This window comes from Ornithorhynchus anatinus, chromosome 14 (assembly GCF_004115215.2).
Source record: "Ornithorhynchus anatinus isolate Pmale09 chromosome 14, mOrnAna1.pri.v4, whole genome shotgun sequence".
In the NCBI taxonomy this organism is placed as follows: Eukaryota; Metazoa; Chordata; class Mammalia; order Monotremata; family Ornithorhynchidae; genus Ornithorhynchus; species Ornithorhynchus anatinus.
In genome coordinates this window covers 3,267,438-3,285,220 of record NC_041741.1, presented here as the reverse complement: position 1 = coordinate 3,285,220, position 17,783 = coordinate 3,267,438, and the positions used below count along the sequence as shown (strand labels likewise).

The 17,783-nt window shown below is 49.9% G+C and overlaps 1 protein-coding gene across 4 annotated transcripts in view; it reads right to left on the bottom strand.

The window, feature by feature from the left end:
* Positions 1 to 713: 713 nt before the first annotated feature.
* The window catches only part of DDHD1 (DDHD domain containing 1), a 49,500-nt gene continuing 32,430 nt past the window's right edge, over positions 714 to 17,783 (bottom strand). For 2 of the 4 annotated variants that reach the window (XM_029079033.2, XM_029079034.2), the window contains 8 exons: positions 16,389 to 16,495; positions 14,527 to 14,789; positions 12,072 to 12,147; positions 11,133 to 11,282; positions 10,250 to 10,502; positions 8,397 to 8,609; positions 3,945 to 4,028; positions 714 to 1,691 (listed from right to left, as the gene is read on the bottom strand). In XM_029079033.2, the coding sequence (XP_028934866.1) occupies positions 1,510 to 1,691; positions 3,945 to 4,028; positions 8,397 to 8,609; positions 10,250 to 10,502; positions 11,133 to 11,282; positions 12,072 to 12,147; positions 14,527 to 14,789; positions 16,389 to 16,495 (1,328 nt within the window). In that variant the 3' untranslated portion in view covers positions 714 to 1,509. The remainder of the gene's footprint in view (positions 1,692 to 3,944; positions 4,029 to 8,396; positions 8,610 to 10,249; positions 10,503 to 11,132; positions 11,283 to 12,071; positions 12,148 to 14,526; positions 14,790 to 16,388; positions 16,496 to 17,783) is intronic. The other 2 variants (XM_029079035.2, XM_029079036.2) reach the window with 1 other exon arrangement.

Here is a 17,783-nt window from a genome sequence, read left to right as displayed (position 1 = left end):
AGTCACCTACTCGACACCGCCTCATCCACGGATCCAAAAGGACTAAGGGGGTTTGCAACAGACATTGGGAACCCAATGCAGACGAAGCAAAATTCCTCCAACCATGTGAATGGTATTTCTTTATCCCAGTACAGCTGGCAAAAGTAAACCAGAGAGCTTGTAGGTGCTCACTCAATGCCCGTAAATATTCCCGAAGGACTCGTGACATTCCAGCTCGTTAGGAAAAACCACCGCGTGCTTCTTTGAGCGACCCGCCCCGCCAACGTCTCTCATGATTCAGCCACTCACCTGAGCCAACAAGCCGGCTTCTCATGAGAACTGAGTCAGACTCAAAGAATTCCCAGGAAAATGTTGTTTGAAAGAAGAGTGCATCAGCACTGATTAGCTCACTCCTCTCAAGGGAGCCAGAGATCTTAAGGAATCATAAGCAACATCAAAACCTGCTCTCACTAACTGGGATCCGCTAACAGAATTCTACGCGCTTACGGATTCTCTTCGACACCCTAAAACCTCGGTACAGCGATCATCATCGTTCACCATTTTCCTTCCGGTGCTGCACTTCCCTGGCCCTCTCTCAAGAGTAGCTCGGGATATCAGTCTAAAGTGGAGTTCAGGGGAAAAAAAAACCAATCCCGTTTTTTGTAAGGTACGACCTAAAAGCAAAAACACGTTTTAAAAGCTTACCTTGCCCCAAAAACGGAACAACAGTTGTGTCATTTGTGTGAAACCACAAACTTTTTTAATGAAAAAAAATACTGAAAGTGTGCCACTGTGTCCAAATATTCATCTGAAGAATACAAAGATATGTCTTTCTGAGGAAAAAGTTTCTCAATGCTGTAGAAAATAAACGTGGTTCTTAAATTATGCCCAAAGAAAGCAGTAAAAAAAGTAATGCTTCATACACTGGAACAATTAGTCAGAGGTAATAAATTATATAAATACAGTAGTTCATTTGCTTCTGGCTTTTACAGCATTAATTTTCTAGAACAAGATGAAGTGAACACATCCTTTAAGCCTGCAGCTAGACTGGCCTCTCAGTCGGAACGGGGAGAAACGATTTCAACGAAGGTTCAGGGAAAGAAACACCACCCCTCGGCATTTACTGATACATTCAAATAAACAGGACCGTGGCAGTTTAGGGTTTGTAACGACATATATTTTGTTAATAAGTTAGATGTCATCGACTAAGTCATTTCCATACTCTAGACAAACCCAAGAGCGGTTATGATTTTCTACCATACAAGGTCTCCCAAGCCTTCCTCACCCACAGTTCTCTGTGTGATGCTACGTGGTATTGACACTGGAAAGAAAAAGAACGAGAACTTGGAATCAACTTCTTCGGCACGGAAAAATGCTTCAAATAAAACTAAGGTGCTTTGAAATTCAAGTTTGCTTGCTCTTTAGAAACCAGATCGAATCCAAACCGGGTTAAACCTGAAACCTCCACGTCTTTTCACCCGCGGCTTTTTGAACGTGCAGTTTTCTGCCACTGAAGTGCTTTCGAAGAGTTCAGATGGGCTCCAGGCTCCGTTTCTCGTCCTCGTCTTGCTCGTGCTTGTACATGAAGGTTAAAAGAAAGAGGGCGATGTCCAAGGAAGACCAGTACGCGGTGTGGGACGTCACCGCTGACCAGTACCGGCTCTCCACCAGGCCTTCTCGGAGCTCAAAGTCGATCCTGTGATCCAGTTCCACTGGAAAGAGCACGACAAAAAAGCAGACAGTTCAAAGAAAATCTTTCTTTTACCAGACACCCAAGAAAGCCCTAACCAAGAGCCAAAACGGCTTAGTCTAGTCTTTTGTCCTTTTTTTTCTTTAACCCCCCCCCCCCCCCGAAACGGTATCTGTTAAGCACTTGTTATGTGCCAGCCACTGTACTAAGCGCTGGGGTAGATACAAGATAATCAGGTTGGACCCAGGTCCTGTCCCACACAGGACTCACAGTAATAATCCCCACTTTACAGCTGAGGTAACTGAGGCCCAGAGAAGTGAAGTGCCTGGCCCAAGGTCACACAGCAGACGAGTTGGGGGAGCTGGGATTAGAGAAGCAGCATGGCCTAGTGGATAATAATGTTGGTATTCGTGAAGCGCTTACTATGTGCAGAGCACTGTTCTAAGCGCTGGGGGAGATACAGGGTAATCGGGTTGTCCCACGTGAGGCTCCCAGTTCATCCCCATTTTACAGATGAGGTAACTGAGGCACAGAGAAGTTAAGTGACTCACCCACAGTCACACAGCCGACAAGTGGCAGAGCCGGGAGTCGAACCCATGACCTCTGACTCCGAAGCCCAGGCTCTTTCCACTGAGCCACGCTGCTTCTCCGATAGAGCTCAGGTCTGGAAGTCAGGACCTGGGTTCTAATCCCGGCTCCGCCACTTGCCCGCTGGGTGACCTTGGGCAAGTCATTTCACTTCTCTGGGCCTCAGTTCTCTCATCTGCAAAACAGGGATTAATGAGCCCCGTGTGGGACAGGGACTGGGTCCAACCTGACTAGCTCCTATCTACCCCAGTGCTTGGTACATCGTAAGCGCTTAACGTACCATAAAAAAGGAATACTGCACTCTGCCTCGATCTCTGTATTATCAAAAACATCGATAAATAAGCACGTGGCTAGGCAGTCTGCTTCCTCTGACAACTATCTGCGTTGCCCTGGCTCGCCTGACAGAAGTAACTGATTGGCTCCTACAATTCATATGGAGCTGAAGAATAAAGATCCACAGAATTTCAAAACCATACTCTGCAAGCGGCTTTGTTTAAAAAAAACGACAACGAGAAAACAAACCTCCTCACAAAAAGCAATGAGGAATAGAATAAAAATCCCACCGCACCTATGGGCACCATCAAACGGAAGGAAGTATCTCAAAAGGACAGAGTTGGGCAGGAACTCTAGAGTGCGCTTGCTGCGGGCAGGGAACGGACCTGCCCACTCCATTCATTCAATAGCATTTATTGAGCGCTTACTATGTGCAGAACACTGTACTAAGCGCTTGGAATGAACAAGTCGGCAACAGATAGAGACGGTCCCTGCCGTTTGACGGGCTTACGGGTCTAATCTAATACAATCTACTGTATTCTACTTTCCCAAGCGCTTTAGAACGATGCTCTGCACAGAAATAAATGCTCAAAAATACGACTGATTCGCTGCTAAATACCATCGATGACGATAAAGTTGGAAGAAAACACTGTGGAGAATACCTTGGGCCATCGTGTACGAGGGCTAAAACATCAGGAAGAACAGAGGGGAGGGAAAAAAGAGAGAGAGAGAAGGGGAAGAGGTGGAAGAATCAGAGATGAAATGTCAAGACTCATCTGCTGGAAACTCAACTAGATCCTAAACATGCTTTGCTTTTCCAAGTGATTAAACGCTTCCTTTCATGTGTATACCGAGAAATCATCCAATGGTGAGAAGCCCGGAGGAAGAGTTGAGGTAGAGCCAAGAAGTTCAATCTAGTTTGCCCAAACCCTTGGGATAAAATGAGACATCACTGTCAAACTTGCAGAGACCAAATGGTGATCTTACTTAAAATTGGGAGACCAAGGAAGTGGAGAGTTACAAGTCCCTTGCATCTATATACACCCATTTTTTTTTTTAAACAGTCCAGGGAGAGCCTCGGAGAATTTTTTTAAGAGTGAAAGCAGATTCGGAGAAATATTAAGTGCAGGAACAAAAATAAGTGCGTTGAATGTCTGCTGCTGGGATGTTTACGTTTTTCTTGCAAGAAAGGAATTATTTAAATTTCAGTTTTAGGGCAAAACCACCTCAGTTTGCTTGGCGTACGAGACCTGGTTGGTCACTTCAGACTGATTAAAAATGAGGGAATCTGGGTACAGACCCAAGATGGTTGTTTTTAACATCCCAGGTGATTTCATTTGACGAATGGCTCAATCCAGTTGTTAAAGTGTCGGAAAGGTGTTATTCCCAAGGCTGTTCCCCGACTATACCATACCGATGAAATCGCCTTTATTCTCCATTACATTTCCCGGGAAAAGAAGTTGTGGGAGGTTAAGGAACGATTCTTGGAGTCTGAAATCTGCGAAAAAACAAAACAGATCATTGCTGAAGGGGATCCGTCGAGAGCTTGGCAGCTAATCGAACTGATCTCCGACGGAGCCTTGGCCAAAGGGCATGGCCACGTTCTCCTGATGTGAGGTGGAAAGCGGAGAGACTTTGGACCACTCCGAAGAGCCCTGTATTCGCCAGAGAGCAGATACGTATAACGCCGGTACGGAGATCAGCGTGGCGTTTCCTATAAGCACTCACACAATCTGGAGTTGGCTTCACCCTATCCTGGCGGAGGAGAGTCCGACGGATGTCTGGGATGCTTCCTTGCGCGACGCGAAGCGGGCAGAGAGCAACGATTCAAGCGGCCAGAGCATTTGGAGAGCAGCGGAGAGGTAAAGGAAGGGCCGGACGGTCCCGGGTGCCTCCTAAGGCCCCGGAAATCGACGTTCCGAATTGGGCCCAAGTCATCCCAGCTCGGACCAGAAAACGGAGCGCCTCTGCCTCATCCTTTGGCAGCGGGGAAATCGGCGTCAGGATCGGGGCTTCTCAGAAAATGGGGAGGGGGAGGAGGAAGACAGGAAAGGGGGGAAGAGCCCCCGGACGGTATCGCCACGTCCGGGAAGAAGGACTGCCGGAAAATGTCTCCCTCACTGATTTGTGCACGGAAGACTGGAGAGTTGAGGCCGCTAATTAAATAGGATATTCCATCGATCAATAATAATAACTGTGATATTTCTAAGCACTTACCGCATGCCAGGCACTGCACTAAGCATATATGGATACAAGCAGATCGGGTTGGACAGAGTCCCGTCCCACGTGGGGCTCCCGGTTTCATTACACGTTTTACAGATGAGGTCGCGGGCACAGAGAAGTGAAGTGACTTGCCCACGGCAGACAAGCGGCGGAGCCGAGATTAGAATCCACAACCTTAACCGGACTCTCGGGCCCATGTTCTATGCGCTACGCCACGCTGCTTCTCAATCCAGGACATTTACTGAGCACCTACTATATAGACAGCATTGTACTAAGCATTGAGGAAGGTACAATACAGCAGAATTAGCATGCGTTCTCTGCCCAGAACGAGCTTCCAGTTTAAAGGCGATAACAATGAAGAGTAGCTCAGAACATCCAACTCTCAAGGGGTTCGATCCCCAAATCTCTGTAATGTTCCTCAATTCCCTTATTTTCTATTTTACTGCTTGTTCCACATATTCATGGGAACCTGAATTGCCAGAGGAGGAGGACATTAAGTCCCACTAGCTTCTAAGCTCCTACTGGCAGCGATAATGTCTATTTCCTTCCTTTCCCATGTGCTCACAGGAGAGGCCTTCCAAATAGTCTTGATTGACTGATCGATTACGATTTAATCAAAGATTGCAGAGACGAGAGAGCCAGAGACCGTCTTCAGGGAGAAACGCTGGCCAAAATATAAGAACTTAACTTGGACGTGCAAATTGAGTTGGAGAAGAGGGGTGGCCAGGAGGGGCAGACGCTAAATTCCCCCTTGCCGCCATTTTATGACTACCCCACAGGCAGAATCAGGGCTGAGCAGCAGTTCTGCTCACACACAGATGTATTCTTATTACGAAGAACAACTGGAGTAGTTAAAGCACTTACTATGTGCCAAGCTCTGTTCCACTTATAGTAGGATAATCAGGTTGGACACAACCTCTGTCCCAAATGGGGTTCACGGCCTAAGTAGGAGGGGGGAGAGATATCGAATCCCCATTTTCCAGATGAGGAAACAGAGGCCGAGAAGTCAAGCGAAGCCCCCTCCTATCTCACCTGGCTACTCTCCTACTATAACCCAGCCCACGCACTTAGTTCCTCTAATGCCAACCTACTCACTATACCTCCATCTCGTCGATCTCGCCCCCCGACCTCTCTCCCTCGTCCTGCCTCCGGCCCGGAACGCCCTCCCTCCTCATAGCCAACGGACAATGACTCTCCCTCGGCTTCAAAGCTTTATGAAAGGCACACCTCCAAGAGGCCTTCCCTGAATAAGCCCTTCTTTCCTCTTCTCTCATACCCTTCTGTGTCGCCCTGACTCGCTCTTTTACCCACCATCCCCCAGCCCCACGGCATTTATGTCCCCATCTGCAATTTACTTCCACTGATGTCTGTCTCCCCTTCTAAACTACTAGCTTGTTGTGGGCAGGGAACGCGTCTCTTTACTGTACCCTCTTAAGCATTTAGTACGGTGCTCGGCCCACAGTAAGCGCTCAATAAACACAAGTGACTGACTGAAATGACTTGTCCAAGGGCTCGCAGCAGGCCAGTGGCGGAGCTGGGATTAGAACCCAGGTCCTGTGATTCCCAGGCCCGGGCTCCTCTCACCAGGCAGCACCGCTTCTCCTCTCACGCTCTTCCGGGCTTCCCGCGGCTCAGGAAGCACCAGGCAGGCGAGGCCACTTCTGCCGACCCACCCCACCCCCTAGGAACCGGAGCGTCTTCCAGGTTAATCCCGCCGCCTCTGAATTGCGTTCCGCTCACTGGGCTGCCGTGTCCTAAGCTCGGGCCACCTCTGGGCATTCGGATCCTCTGGGCTCAGGAAAAGGGGAGAGGAAAACCGAGGATGCCGAAGACAATCCCGTTCGACACTCCCTCCTTCTGTCTACTAACTCAGTAGAGAGAGTGAGACCTACAGGCCTTCTCTCCCGAACCTCGTGATTCACAAACACACACACACGAACCCTCGAGACTAAATCTGTTGTGGCCTGGGAACGTGGTCTATCCACGTGTCTCCTAACTCTGGTACACCGTTGTATGGTACTCTCCCAAGAGCTTAAGACAGAGCTCTGCACCCAGTGAGCACTCAGTAAATACTGACAGGACAGTGCGCGGCAGGCGGTAAGCGCTCGATAAGTACCACTGGGCCCGGAGATGCATCCGCTAGGCAGAAAGGTCTCAGGAGATCTGAGCCCAACTCACGGACAGAGAATTTCGGCCATCCAGTTTTCAAGGCTGGAATGGGAGCACGGATGAGATCGGCCCTGGAAGCATCTGGAACCGCACAATTATTCCAAGCATGAACAGGGAGGCGGCGTGCCTGGCGGACAGAACCCGGGCCTGGGGAGTCACAAGGACCTGGGTTCTAACCCCGGCTCCGCCGCTTGTCCGCTGTGTGACCTTGGGCAAGTGGCTTCACTTCTTCGGGCCTCAGTTCCCTCGTCTGGAAAACGGGGATGAAGACCGAGAGCCCCACGAGGGACGGGGATCGCGGCCAACGTGATAACCTCGTATCTACCCCAGAGCTTCCAACAGTGCTTGGCACCCAGTGGGCTCTGAACAGATACTATCATTATTATGCCCAGCCACAGCTAATTGGAAAGGAATCTGCAGATGCTTTAGCTGTGATGTCATGAGGCTCCGGGCCAAGTCGGTGCCCAGCTGAACTGCCAAGACCATGGGGGCTAAAATTAGTCTGGGGGCCTGGCCAGGCCCGGAGGCCTGGAGCGGGCCTCGTGCCGGGGATTCGCCTTGGCCAAGGCTTTCCTCCCTCAGGTGACGGTATTTGACCTTCGAAGGAATACGTGATGATAATAATAATAATTATGGCATTTGTTAAGCGCTAACTATATGCCAGGCACTTTACAAGCAACGCTCTCAGTGGCGCTTCACGTTCCTTCCCCTGAGAAGGACGGGTCATCAACTTCACCTTGGGATTCTGATGGGCCACTCGCATTCCCTCTTGACGTCTTTATTATTATTATATCTTATTGTAATGTAATAATAGTGGCATCTGTTAAGCGCTCACTACATACCAAGCACCGTACTAATCGCTGGGGTCGATATTCTTAATCCCCATTTTCCAGAGGAGGGAACTGAGGCTTGGAGAAGTGAAGCGATTTGCCCACAGAAGATAAGTGGCAGAGCGGGGATTAGAACCCAGTCCCTTCTGACTGCCAGGTTTGTGCTCTGCCCATTATGGCTTTTCCAGTGCTGTGCACATAGTTGGAGCTCAATAGATATCACTGATGGCAAAGGAAAGGAAAATTCTGATCACATCAAAAACTGGTTTCTAAAAATCGAGGGGGAGGGAGACGAGGGTACCAGCACCCATTCCATTTGGCCGACTAGATCGCTTTAAAAATCAGTACGCAATTAAAACCGAAGCAGACCCCAGCTCCCGCAAGCGGGCCGAGAGAGAATTAGCCAATTTCTGGAGAGAGCGCGAGAGAGGGAGAGTCATAGGGACGGGAAAGGAGAGAGAGGGAGAGAGAGAAAGGAAAAGAGGGAGAGAGAGGAAAAGAAAGGAAGACAGAGAGGGAGAGAGGACGGAGGGAGAGGAAAAGAGAGGGGGGAAAGAGTGAGGGGGGAGAGAAAGGGAGAGAGGAGGAGGAGAGAAAAGGAGAGAGAGGGTTGGGGAGGAGAAGAGAGGATGTGAGGCACTAACATGTGGAATCCAGGAAGCCGGAGCCGCTGTGAGGGAAGGGCTGGGGTCCGCCGACAGGGACGACCGCCTGGGCCCCGGGAGCCTTCTTGTCTTCGCCGCTCTCCATCCCTTCTTTCGACGACGTCTCCGACGACTGCGACGAGGTGGAGCTGCTGGACCGCCCGAACCTGGAGAAGAGCATCCCTCCGAGCCCCTTCCCGATGCTGGCGGCTCCTGCGACGGACACACACACACACACACACAGGCGGAGCTGTGGCTATCCCCGTCGAGCCGGCCCACGGCCCGGCTACGCCCCACGCTGGAGGCCCACGGGGCCGGATGGGCCACAGCGCTCGGCAGGGCTGCCCGGCGGGGAAACCCCCACCCTCCCTCCCTCCTCCCTGCATATAAAACCCACCCGGCCTTCCTCAACGTCGCCACATAAATCTAGACTATTGAAACAGATTCCGTTCCTGAAAGCTAAAGAGACGATTCTGTCCCCAACCCTTCTTCCTCAAAGACGTTTAATGCTTACGATGAAAATCCCGTCGGCAATAAAGCCAGGGCGACAAGCAATTCAAGGGCTCGGCTGGCCCTTAGGGATCCAGGGCTCCGTCCCACAGAACATTAGCCGTAGAGGGAATCGGCGGGGGAAGCAGCATGGCCTAGCGGGGAGAGCACGGGCCGGGGAGCCAGAGGACCTGGCTTCTCATCCCGGCTCCTGTGAGACGTGGGCCAAGTCGCCTAACTTTTCTGCGCTTCACTTTTCTCAACAGAAAAATGGGGACTGCATTGACTGCGAGCCCCACGCGGGCTAGGGCTGTAAATGGACCGAGGAACTTACAACGGTGCGTGACACATAAGAAAGTGCTTAACAATTTCCCTTAAAAAAGTAAATACATAAAGAATCTAATCTGGGAGATTTTATTATTCCTGTTTAGACCGCCATCTCGTGGAGATAGTGCACTAAGGCACCTTCTGGTTTTGTTTTTTTTAAACTTTTGGTATTTGTCAAATGCTTGCTACGTGCCAAGTGCCAAGTACTGCACTAAGCACCGGGATAGACACAAGCTAATCAGGTTGGACACCGTCCCTGTCCCACAGAGGGCTCACAGTCTTAATCTCCATTTTCCAGATGAGGGAACTGAGGCAGAGAGAGGTGAAGTGACTTATCCAAGGTCACCCGGCAGGCCAAGTGGCGGAGCCGGGATTAGAACCCAGGTCCTCTGACTCCCAGGCCCGGGAGCTTTCCACTAGGTCACCGCTGTTTCCCTCTAACGGAGTAATAAGCCTGAACGGACCTTGTGGCCTTCGAAACGGTTCCATGTGGAAAGCCCCCGGTGATTCTCTGGAGGGACAGCCGGGAGCAGGGCGAGGTATCTGGGCCCCGAAGCAGGTCCCGAGCTCTCAGCTCCACAAGCAGGAAGGCATCCCGGCCTCGGGGCGACACTTTTCCGGGCACAAAGACTAGACTGCTTCCTTTTAGGGTCAAACGGCTACGGAGGACTGTGAGCCCGTCGTCGGGTAGGGATCGGCAGCGTGGCTTAGTGGAGAGAGCCCGGGCTTGGGAATCAGAAGTCGTGGATTCTAATCCCGGCTGCGCCACTTGTCAGCTGCGTGACTTTGGGCAAGTCACTTCACTGGGCCTCAGTTCCCTCACCTGTGAAATGGGGATTAAGACTGTGAGCCCCAGGTGGGACAACCTAATCGCCTTGAATCTCCCCCAGCGCTTAGAACAGTGCTTGGCACATAGTAAGCGCTTAACAAATGCCATCATCACCATTATTATTATTGTCTCGGTTGCCAAATTGCACTTTCCAGGTGCTTATTAAGCGCTCGACCAATTCGAGCGATTGAATGAATGAATGACTTACCCAATATGCTCGCCTTGCCTATGTTGGTGATGGATTCCCCGTAGTGTCTTCGGGACATGACCGGAGAAGTCACTGGGCTCGGGATACTTGACAGGCTGTCGCTCTCTTGGGCTGAGGTAGGTTCTTTTGCTGGATTGAGAAAGCTCGGCTTCATGTGCTCGTACGGTAAAGGGTTTGTGGTGTTGTACCAGTGGATCTGGACGGGGGAGATGTTACTGTAGTGCTTCAGAATTAACGGTTCTAATCGATAGGCCTTGATTTAGATAGGCACAGGAAAGAAAAAAAAAAGATTACGCCACAGGATGAATCGGGACGTGGGTAATTCTTCGCAACAGGTCATGTCCTTTCTTTTCTGAATCGACAAAGAAATACCACCGTAAGACCGTAAAACAATAAAACGCTGGACTTGTCCAACTTCTTTCTTTTTAATGGCATCTGTTACGCGCTTACCGTGTGCCAGCCACTGGGGTAGATATAAGCTAATCAGGTTAGACCCCGTCCATGTCTTACGGACACTCCCCATTTTAATAATAATAATTGCGATATCTGTCAAGCGCTTGCTATGTGCCAGGCACTGTACTGTGCTGTCCGACATGGGGCTCACAGTCTTAAATCCCCATTTGGGAGATGAGGTGAGGGAAGCCCAGAGAAGTGAAGTGACTTGGCCAAGGTCACACAACAGACACGGGGCGGAGCCGGGTTCAGAACCCAGGTCCTTCTGACTCCCAGGCCCGGGTTCAATCCTTTAGGCCACGCTGCTCCTCTTGAGGAAGTGTTGTGAAGAGTAGAGGAGCGGCGAGGGGAAGAAAGCATCCCGCACCGCTCCCCCAGACACCGTCGTCCCCGCCCTAAGTCCCTCCTCCCCCCGGGCGGCCCGACTCACCACCGGATCCGTGGGATGGAAAATGTTGAGCAGCCGGTTGCAGATGACCCGGGGTAGGATGTGGTCCTGGCTCCCGCTGGTGCCCGGTCGGATGCCCCGTAGGGCCAAGAAGACGGCCAGGGGGGACCCCATGCAGAAAAAGTTTTCTACCTAGGGACAAAAGACGTTGGACCTTCTAGGTTAGAGGCTCTGGTTTTCCGGAGCGGTATTCTCCCGTCCACCGACCCAACGATTCCCATTCCGGCTGGATCCTCCACCCCAGATGGCTACGGAGGTGCAGCCAAAAAGGAACGGGGAGAGGGCCTGGGGGTGGGGGAGGCTCCAATTTAGTGTCACGTTGTCTCTGGATTCCAAGGGCGGACGACAGTCCGCCCGCCGTCGCGCCCCCTTAGACCGTAAGCTCCTCGAAGGTGGGGTCACATCGTCTAATAATCAACACTAACTACTACTTTACTCTCCGAAGTGCTCGGTACGTGCTCTGCCCAGAGTAAGTGCCCAAAAAAGAGTACTGACTGATTCGTCGAGGGCGGACCGAGTTGCAGAGCAGGGAGAGGCCGTTCCTGGATCAGCTGTCCGATTCCGTCAGCAACTACTGTTGCAATCCTGGAGCAAATTCATTCGTTCATTCAATCCTATTTACTGAACGCTTACTGTGCGCAAAGCACTGTACTGAGCGCTTCGGAAACGCTTGCGATTCGCCCGCAAACAGCGGGCCTGGTGATCCGGGGACATGGAACCATAGTCATGGGGGCAATCTGGCACTCCACATGCGTGGGTTTAGTTTTACGGCTGCGGATTCGATTCCTTCACTTCTCTACAACCTTGGGAGTACACGGCATCGCTCGGACGCAGCAAAAGGGCGGTTAGAGAGTAGCGAGAAACAAACGAGTCCACTCACTGGCTTCAAGTACCTTTTATCCTCCCTTGAAACTTACATACCTTAAATTTTAAGGCAGGTGTTTTGGTCGTGTCTACTGACTTCAGGCCTTGCAGCCTCTCTTCTATTTCTCTCATCCTAAAAAATCGGTAAGAACGTGGACAAAGTATACGTTGTTCAACTTAGCGGGTTTGGAGAGGTTCTTGTTAACAGACAAATGGAACAGAGTGACCTTTTTAGCCCTTACTGAGTTAAGCTAAACAGAGGCTGGACCTTTTCCCTTCTGACGATCAAGACCGATCGGGTATAAGATCAATCAATCCATCGATCAATCAGTCGTAAAGGACGACATCCTGTGGAGCTGAGGAAAAGCTTCAGGAAGAACCTTTCTGACCCAACTCGGAACAGAATAGCATTTCTGCTATTTCTTGGGGCCGTCTGGATTGTAAGCCCTAGGTGGGCAGGAAATGTGACTGTTTATTGATGTATTGTACTCTTCCAAGTGCTTAATACAGTGCTCTGCACACAATAAGGGCTCATAAATCTGACTGAATAATGAATGGGCTAACTGTGGCCCGGACCGTGTTGAGCCAAAGTTAGCCTGGTCCCCAGGCATTCTAGCGAGATGGTGATGGTGGGGGTTAGAGGAGTGGCCAGATTCCTGGGGCTGGGGGCTTGGGATCCCTGGCTTCTCAGGTACCAGGACCCCAGAGGAGGAAGGGGAAGATAGCTTGGGGGACTGAGGAACAGGGATCGACTGTGGACAGGGATCGACTGTAATTCCCAACTGTGGATTCTTTATTATTATTTGTAGTAGTAACAATAATAATATCTGTTAAGCACTTACTATGTACCAGGCACTGTACTAAGCTCTGGGGTGGAGCTAAGCAAATTGGGTTGGACACAGTCCCTGTCCCATGTGGGGCTCACAGCTTCAACCCCCATTTTACAGATGAGGTAACCCAGGCCCAGAGAAGTGAAGTGACTTGCCCAAGGTCACACAGCAGAGAAGGGGAAGAGCTGGGAGTAGGTCTCATGACCTTCTGTCCGAGCTCTAGTCACTACGCCATACTGCTCCCTAGTGCTTTTTTCTTTTTATTCTTTTCTTCCTCTTTATTTTTTTCCCCAGTGATTAATTAATTAGTTCAGTACTCTGAACTAAGGGGCACAATTACTATTATTACTATTGCTGCAAAAGGTGAGTGATTATATACCGCCGAGTCCCCTCATCAGCAGTGCAGTGATGCAAGCAAGAAGCTCAACATCCACTTGGACGGTAGTAAGCGGGAAAAAGCCTCATTCATTCATTCATTCATTCATTCATTCAATACTATTTATTGAGCGCTTACTATGTGCAGAGCACTGTACTAAGCGATTGGAATGAACAAGTCGGCAACAGATAGAGACGGTCCCTGCCCTTTGACGGGCTTACAGTCTAATCGGGGGAGACAGACGGAAGAACAATGGCAATAAATCCACCTGGACTGTAGTAAGCGGGAAAAAGCCTCATCCACCCGGACTGTACTAAGCGCAAAAAGCCTCACGCCTAAACATCTCCCCGGACTTTTGATTAATCCAAAATGAGTTTCGGTGATTCATTCATATTTATTGAGCGCTTACTGTGTGCACTAAGCGCTTGGGAGAGTACACTACAATAATAGACTCGTTCCCTACCCACAGTGGTCCTCATAAAGACATGGCCTAGAGGCTAGAACCCAGACCTGGGAGTAAGAAGGACCTGGGTTCTAACCCCGGCTCTGCCCCTTGTATGCTGGGTGACCTTGGAAGGGAAGCAGCGTGGCTCAGTGGAAAGAGCCTGGGCTTTGGAGTCAGAGCTCATGAGTTCAAATCCCAGCTCTGCCACCTGTCAGCTGTGTGACTGTGGGCAAGTCACTTAACTTCTCTGTGCCTCAGTTACCTCATCTGTAAAATGAGGATGAAGACTGTGAGCCCCACGTGGGACAACCTGATTCCCCTGTGTCTACCCCAGCGCTTAGAACAGTGCTCTGCACATAGTAAGCGCTTAACAAATACCAACATTATTATTATTATTACCTTGGATGAGTCTGAGTCCCACCTCCCTCAACTGTAAAATGTGGATTAAGGCTATCAGACTCATGGGGAACAGGGACTGTGTCCAACCTGATTAGCTTGTATCTACCCCAGCGCTTAGTACAGTTCCTGGCACAGAGTAAGCATTTAACAAATACCATAAAAAGGAAAAAAAAAAAGACGTGGCATGAGAAACACTGCCATGTTAAGGTGAACGATCTTCCCATTTTAGAACAACAAGGGTCGGAGGTCTCATCAGCACCTACGGCGCCGGAAGAAAGTCAGCTCGTCGTGAGCAGGGAACGTGTCTATCGTTGTACCGTCCTCTCCCAAGCGCTTAGAACAGTGCTCTGCACGCGGTAAGTGCTGAATCAGGATAATAATAATAATGATGGCATTGAATGCAGGGGAGTGAACTCCGGCCTGGTGGCGGCTGGGGAGGGAGGAAGGGGCGGGGACCCTTACCGTCGCTGGGTTATGTACAGCTCGTCGAGGAGATGGCGCTCCTCGAAGCTCAGCCACCGATCCGCGGGTTCCTCCCTCTCTTTCTGCAGCAGCTGCTCGTAGAGCCGTACTGGGTTCCACCCGGTCATTATGTCGTAGGTGATGACGCACCCCAACGAGTGCGACACGATCGACACTTTACCCCCCTTTGCCTCGAAGTCCGGATTCCGGGAGCAGAAGAGCGAGTACAACCGATTCAGCTCTTGCTGAAGGCCTTTCACGAGCTGTGGGGAGAGAGAGAAAAACAAAGTCTCGATACCGACTTCAGCCCTCATGAGAAGCAGCACGGCACAGTGGATAGAGCACAGGCCTGGGAGTCAGAAGGTCAGGGGTTCTAATTCCGGCTCTGCCACATGTCCCTTCTGACCTTGGTCACTTCTCTGGGCCTCAGTTACCTCATCTGGAAAATGGAGATTATGCGTGAGCTCCATGGAGGACAGGGACTGGGTCCAGCCTGATTAACTCGTATCTATCCCAGCACTTAGAACATTGGTCGGAACATACTAAGCGCTTAACAACTGCCAACATTATTATTATTATTATTATTTTGTGGAGAGCACCGCTTCGATGCTGATGAACTGGGTCTCCCCGCTCGCCATCCTGCCTTGCCTTTAGGTGTCAATTTCAGCACGTCGGCATCAAGACGGTCAGAAGCCACGTCTTTGGCATTTCCGGGGTGCTCGGGCATTAGGGAAGTGGGGCGTTGTAACCACCCTGCGAATTTCTCGCACCGGTCTGGAACTTGTCGCCAGGATGCTGCCAGGCCGGCCGGCCCCTAAATCACATCGGAGCCGTCTCGATTCCGTTCCAACCTCCTCCTCTCTCCCTGCGTCACCCGTGAGGGTACGGCTTAGGGGGCACGTTTTCATCAGCACCGTTCCATCGCCGAAAGGCATCGATGCGGGGGCTGGCTAGTGAGAAACCCCGATCATCTTCGAACTGCCGACCCTTGAGTGCTTTCTGCTTCCTGTCTTTGTGCATGTATTTTCAGTCTTGCCAGAGAAGCATATTAGCTTTTCTTCTCTGTCCACTCGACTCGACTTGATGGAGATCCCAGTCTTTTTCCAATCAGTTTGGTTTGCCATCTCCATATGAGCGGAGCCCATCCTTGCCATTCATGATCAAGACTGATGTCCCACCTCCCCCCACCCCCTATGAGTGGGGGTAACTCGCCCAGGTAGTGACAACAGGCAAGGCGCGAAAGGCAACCGCTGGTTTTGGGAGAAACCGAGAAACTTCATTTTAATGCGTCTTCAGTGGAATCGAAAATATGTTGTAATCTCAACTCCCTGAGCTGCCTCCCTACCGTATTCTCCTCTCCCAATCATTTAGTACAGTGCTCTGCACACAATTTAACAGACACATTCCCTGCCCTCAATGAGTTTACAGTCTAGAGGGTTATCACGCCAATCCCGTCCCCTCTGTGTCGGCTTGTGACCTTTCCTCTCCCTTTCCTGCCCCTTGGCCACACCTCCCCTTAGAATCCCAGGGTTAAGATGTCTTAGGGAGGACAGTTCATTTTCACAGGCCCAAGCACTTCTGTTTCACGAGCATGATTAATCGACTGCGAGAGCGACCCAGTTGTTCAAAGTGGCCTGAGATCGAGGGTGAGCATATTACGTCCAAAGTCCAAGGCCGGACTTAAATTACACCTTCAAATACCCGGTGTGTGGAGCATTGCATGCAGGCTATTTACCGAAGGGAGTCCTCTTCTCATCCCACCCCAACTCTTTTAATTGGGGTGGAAAATCCATGCTAGCATCCAGCACTCATCTGTTCGTATTTGGAGGCACCCAAGGTCAACACTGCTTCAAAACACTTACTTCATCTCGATAAAGTGGACTGGTATAATACATTATGTCCATCGCACTGCTGTTCAACATGTCCCTTAAACCTCGTACTTTGTCGGGAGTAATGGAATCAACAGTGTCTGGAAAATAAGAGGACAACGGAGTCAAACATTCCCATCTTGACGCGCCTGGCTGCTAGAAGAGTCGGTGGCAGATTACGACCCAACTTAAAACACTGGGTGAATCCACCCGTTCACCCTCTTGTACTGGCTTGTGTCAGCTAATGAAGAGGGTTCAACCTATTCTTACAAATGGCCGTTATATTACAAGTCACAGAGAAGATGCTGTCTCGGATGCAAATCGATGAAGGGCCACTCTTCTCCCATTTGAGAGAGATAAATTCTCAAATTCTCCTATTTGAGAGACTATTCTCCCGCACTCCCCACTTACCCCAGCACATTTTAAAGAGGGTGGATGTGTGAGCACATATTTGCACGGCTAATTTTGGTTAAATGGATGGATTAACATCACACTAGGAACTCAGTTTCAGATATCCTGATCTGGGTGTATCTACAGCTAATCTCATGTGGTGCCTTTTTTCTTAAAGTAAAAAGAACATTAACTGAATGAATGTTTCTCTTATTGTAATGGTGCTCTTATTTTAATAAGTCTCACTGAGTTCCATTCACGTATTAGTGAGATTAACTGGTTTTGAAAAGGTAAATGCACACCTCTGCCTCTATTATTCTGCAGGGATTTTTGAACCTTCTAATACCAATAATGATGGTATTGGTTAAGCGCTTACTATGTGCCAAGCACTGTTCTAAGCACTGGAGCACCGTTTTAAGCGCTGGAGATGAACTGCTACGTCAATCTTCCGACCTCCTGAGGCAGTCAGGGCCACTGTTCTTTCTCTGTAATACTCCCCAAGATAAGGAATGATAAGAATTTCATAGGTCCCAAACAGAAGTTCATAAAGTAGGGCTTCTTCTGTAAATCAATGGTATTTATTGAGTGCTTACTGGGTACGGTGCTCTGAACTGCATTTAGAGCACTGTTCTAAGCACTTGGGAGAGCACAAAATAACAAAGTTGGTAGATGTGATCCCCACCCACAAAGGGCTTAAACTCCAGAGTCGGGGAGAGAGATAGTAAATTAAATTAGCCAGAAGCAAATCTTCAGAAAAGTCTTAACATGGTGACAGTTTTTCAACTTTTGGGGTTTGAGTTACTTGGGAACAAAAGTACCCCTCTCACGTTTCTTTTCTAATGAGCTTGCTCTCTGTCCCCAAAGGGCTCTTCTCAGTGGTTTAGAGGTATTTTTGAATGCCAAAAAAACTCAGATAATTAAATACAAAAAAGTAAGGTTCCTTTTGAAAGTGAAATTCAGTGCCTGTATTCGGACCAGAGATTGGACGCTATCTCCGGT